The sequence below is a fragment of the Macaca thibetana genome, chromosome 14 (genome assembly GCF_024542745.1).
Source record: "Macaca thibetana thibetana isolate TM-01 chromosome 14, ASM2454274v1, whole genome shotgun sequence".
Lineage (NCBI taxonomy): Eukaryota > Metazoa > Chordata > Mammalia > Primates > Cercopithecidae > Macaca > Macaca thibetana.
This window is the reverse complement of record NC_065591.1, coordinates 2,158,271-2,163,536: the sequence shown is the minus strand read 5'-3', so window position 1 is coordinate 2,163,536 and position 5,266 is coordinate 2,158,271. Positions and strand designations below refer to the sequence as shown.

General features: G+C 65.3%; 1 protein-coding gene across 1 annotated transcript; it reads left to right on the top strand.

The window, feature by feature from the left end:
• Positions 1–76: 76 nt before the first annotated feature.
• C14H11orf21 (chromosome 14 C11orf21 homolog) lies at positions 77–4,877 on the top strand. Its single transcript, XM_050757991.1, has 3 exons — positions 77–217; positions 1,333–1,426; positions 4,602–4,877. Exons 1-3 carry the CDS (start codon positions 165–167, stop codon positions 4,851–4,853), a joined length of 399 nt encoding a protein of 132 aa, XP_050613948.1. The 5' UTR covers positions 77–164; the 3' UTR covers positions 4,854–4,877.
• Positions 4,878–5,266: the final 389 nt, after the last annotated feature.

Here is a 5,266-nt window from a genome sequence, read left to right as displayed (position 1 = left end):
GCCCCGGAAGAAGGGCAGGCAGGAAGGGGAGGGGCAGTGAGATTGGCTCCCCCCTCAACCTCACCCTGGTACCCCCAGCCCAGCCCAAGACACCAGGGCGTTTGCCGACATCTGAGGCCCTTCTTGGTGTGGCCACCGAGGACAGTGCTGAGAGGGGGAAGGTCATGGGCAGGGCTGGGTGTGGGATGCAGAGGAAACAGTGCCTGGGGAAGAGGAGGTGAGCTGCCCGTCCTGGGAGTGTGCAAGTGTGGACTGGGCCTTGGGGGCGTAATCCTTGCAGGAATTTGGAGATGGGGTCTCCTTGGAACATCGTTACTGAGGTGTTCTTAGGAAACACCCTTTGAAATGTCCTGTGACAGCTTACGTTTTGAGAAGGTCGTTGGTTTTTAACCCTTCATGGGCGGCACTAATGGGTATTTTGTTGCAGAGCCTTCTTGGTGCCACGGGGGTAGGCTGGGGCCTCACTCACACCCACATGGGGCCTCCAGGGGGAGGCTTTGTAAACCTCGAATTTGTAATTACACAAAGCCGTGTCATTACCCGTGGGTGGGCGCAGCGCTGCCGCCCCAATACAGGCAGGGTTTCCGTGGGCCTCTGGGGCAGGGTGGGCCGGAAGAGTGTGAAGATGCTCCCGGTGAGTCCGCCGTTCAGGGGCCACTCCCGGCCCTCCCAGGGGTGCTCTGCTCGCCCCTCGGTGCTGGAATTGCTCCTCCTACATTTGGTCGGCACCTCAGCGAGGGGGAGGGGACCCCCAGACCTGCAGGCATGGCAACCCCAGCGTGGCTGTGGGAAGAGGGCCCAGCTGCTGCCCACTCAGGAGTGCTGCTGGAGGAACTGCTCAGGCCACCTCCTCCCTCCCTCGGCGGAGAAGCAGGGACAACCAGGACCCCTGTCCAGCCCAGCAACCCCCGGCAGCACCTTCTGCAACTCGGGCCCCCAGGAATTCCCACCCTGAGTCTGTGGGGGCTTGTGGAGACCTCAGATGCCTGGTACCCACAGTGTCACTTCAGCTGGAGGCCTAGGTGTGGCTCAGGCTGGGGTGCAGGTATGGATCTAGGGGTGGCAGCAAGAGTGAAGGTACCAGGTCTAGGGCCTGGAGGCCCCCGGGCTGTGCAAGTGGCCAGCTTGTCCTCTCCAGGGAAGATGAGCTGCTCTTGGCTATGTCCGGCTCATCCCTGGAATTCTTTCTCCAACCTTGACCTCCCTGGAGCTGGTGAGGCAGGCCTGGAACACCACCCGCTTATGGGGTGCCTCTTCGCCAGGTCTCAAGAATTTTGGAGCAGGGAAGGCCTGGGTTCTTGACCTGTCCTGGTGGGCACCTTCTCACACCAGTGCTGTGCCCAGGTGGCCTCACTTGTCATCTCAAAGTGGCGTCAAACTCCCGGACAGGTGGACGGGAACCCTAGGCTGGCCCTCCAGAGACCAGGTCTGACCACAGCCCCCCTCCCTGTGCCCCACCAGCAGGGGCAGGGAGCCAGGGGAACCCCCACTCCTTTTGCTGGGCCGCACCCTCCCATCCCGACACCCCCTCTGCAAGAGGAAGTGGCTTGTTGAGGGGAAGCCACTGTGAGGCTGTTGCCCACCCCCACACCCCTGTCCACCCCACACACCCTGCCCACCCCACATACCCTGCCCACCCCACACACCCCTGCCCACCTCACACATCCCTGCCCACCCCACACACCCTTGCCCACCCCACAAACCCCTGCCCACCTCACACATCCCTGCCCACCCCACACACCTCTGCCCACCCCACACATCCCTGTCTACCCCACACACCCTTGCCCACCCCACACACCCTGCCCACCCCACACACCCCTGCCCACCCCACACACCCCTGCCCACCCCACAAACCCTGCCCATCCCACATATCCCTGTCCACCCCACACACCCCTGCCCACCCCACACACCCTGCCCACCCCACACACCCCTGCCCACCCCACACACCCCTGTCCACCCCACACACCCTGCCCATCCCACACATCCCTGTCCACCCCACACACCCCTGCCCACCCCACACACCCCTGCCCACCCCACACACCCCTGTCCACCCCACACATCCCTGTACACCCCACACACCCCTGTCCACCCCACACACCCTGCCCATCCCACACACCCCTGCCCACCCCACACACCCCTGTCCACCCCACACACCCCTGCCCACCCCACACATCCCTGTCCACCCCACACACCCCTGCCCACCCCACACATCCCTGCCCACCCCACACACCCCTGCCCACCCCACACATCCCTGTCCACCCCACACACCCTGCCCATCCCACACACCCCTGCCCACTGCACACACCCCTGTCCACCCCACACACCCTGCCCATCCCACACACACCCTTGCCCACCCCACAAACCCCTGCCCACCTCACACATCCCTGCCCACCCCCACACACCCCTGCCCACCCCACACATCCCTGTCTACCCCACACACCCCTGCCCACCCCACAAACCCCTGCCCACCTCACACATCCCTGCCCACCCCACACACCTCTGTCCACGCCACACATCCCTGCCCACTCCACACACCCCTGCCCCCCCCACACATCCCTGCCCACCCTACACACCCCTGCCCACCCCACACATCCCTGCCCACTCCACACACCCCTGTCCACCCCACACAGCCCTGCAAACCCCACACACCCCTGCCCACCCCCCACACCCCTGCCCACCCCACACATCCCTGTCCACCCCACACACCCCTGCCCACCCCAAACACCCCTGCCCACCCCACACACCCCTGCCCACCCCACACACCCCTGTCCATCCCACACATCCCTGTCCACCCCACACACCCCTGCCCACCCCACACATCCCTGTCCACCCCACACACCCAGCCCATCCCACACACCCCAGCCCACCCCACACACCCCTGTCCACCCCACACACCCTGCCCATCCCACACACCCCTGCCCACCGCACACACCCCTGTCCACCCCACACACCCTGCCCATCCCACACACCCTTGCCCACCCCACAAACCCCTGCCCACCTCACACATCCCTGCCCACCCCACACACCCCTGCCCACCCCACACATCCCTGTCTACCCCACACACCCCTGCCCACCCCACAAACCCCTGCCCACCTCACACATCCCTGCCCACCCCACACACCTCTGTCCACGCCACACATCCCTGCCCACTCCACACACCCCTGCCCACCCCACACATCCCTGCCCACCCTACACACCCCTGCCCACCCCACACATCCCTGCCCACTCCACACACCCCTGTCCACCCCACACAGCCCTGCAAACCCCACACACCCCTGCCCACCCCCCACACCCCTGCCCACCCCACACATCCCTGTCCACCCCACACACCCCTGCCCACCCCAAACACCCCTGCCCACCCCACACACCCCTGCCCACCCCACACACCCCTGTCCAACCCACACAACCCTGTCCACCCCACACACCCCTGCCCACCCCACACATCCCTGTCCACCCCACACACCCTGCCCATCCCACACACCCCTGCCCACCCCACACACCCCTGTCCACCCCACACACCCTGCCCATCCCACACACCCTTGCCCACCCCACAAACCCCTGCCCACCTCACACATCCCTGCCCACCCCACACACCCTTGCCCACCCCACAAACCCCTGCCCACCTCACACATCCCTGCCCACCCCACACACCTCTGCCCACCCCACACATCCCTGTCTACCCCACACACCCCTGCCCACCCCACAAACCCCTGCCCACCTCACACATCCCTGCCCACCCCACACACCTCTGTCCACGCCACACATCCCTGCCCACTCCACACACCCCTGCCCACCCCACACATCCCTGCCCACCCTACACACCCCTGCCCACCCCACACATCCCTGCCCACTCCACACACCCCTGTCCACCCCACATAGCCCTGCAAACCCCCACACACCCCTGCCCACCCCCCACACCCTTGCCCACCCCACACATCCCTGTCCACCCCCACACACCCCTGCCCACCCCAAACACCCCTGCCCACCCCACACATCCCTGTCCACCCCACACATCCCTGTCCACCCCCCACACCCCTGCCCACCTCACACACCTCTGTCCACCCAACATGCCCCTGCCTACCCCACACAGCCCTGCCCATCCTCACACACCCATGCCCACCCTACACACCCCTGCCAACCCCACATGCCCCTGCCCACCCCACACAGCCCTGCCCACCTACTCTGGAGGTGGTGCCAGCCCCTGGGAGCCTGGAAGGCTCCTAGAGCGCGGGTTCAGCCCCAAGGAGCTGGCCCAGGAGGACAGCTGCCCCCACCCCTACCCCACCAAGGAGCCTGTCCTAAGGGCTGGGCCCCACTGCAAGCTGGCCTAGGGTCCCCTGGCTTTATTTCCAGGGAAGAGATCGGGCGTGGACGCGTGTGCGGGTGTGGACGCGTGTGCGGGTGTGGACGCGTGTGTGGGTGTGGGCGCGTGTGCAGGTGTGGATGTGTGTGCGGGTGTGGACGCGTGTGCAGGTGTGGATGTGTATGCATGCATATGTGACAGTGTTTACCCTCCAGAGACTTCCTTTTTCCTCTCTCCTTCCTGTGAATTCCTGGGTCCCAGGTGCGCCTGCTCGCTCCACAACGTCCTTACCCACCAGGAGGCCCCTGGCTCAGGGATGCCACCTGCAGCTGCCCAGCCCTCCGCCCATGACGCCCTTGTTCCACCTGCCACCGCTCATGAAACTATGGATCACCCAGCTCTGCACTGGCTTGCCTGTTGCTGCTGTCTCAGTTTACCTGGGCAGTTGCCCCTGGTTATCCGGCTGGGGTGGGACTTGGACTTAGAAGCAGGCCCCTCCTCTGGGAGGCTGTGTCCTCGGGCCAGGAGGTGGCAGCCTCTACCTTCCTGAGACAGGGACCCTTTGTTGTCCATCACAGGTGAGCAGCCGGGCTCTGGGGCCTGGAGCCTGGGGGCCCCTGTGCTGTCTGTGAGTGCGGCCCCTTCCATCGGGGAGGCACTCAAGAGCTTCCCACCTGTGTCACAGGGAGTGGGGCCTGGAGCTTGAAGAGACCTGTGGGGGCCACGTGGGTGCCTGAATCTGGCTCCTCTCTGTCCTTTGACTTGATTCTGAAATTGTCCCTGCAGCACAGATGCACCCCGGGAGCTGCCTTTACAGCCTCTCCTGAGCCCAGGGAGGAGGAGGGCAGCTCCCCTTCTGGATCACCCTAGGCCTGGGTCAGCTGGGCGGGTCCCAGGGGACCTCTGAACCCCCACTGCCTGGGCAGCCCCCTTCCCCTGGAGGGACTCTGGCCTGTCCCTTGA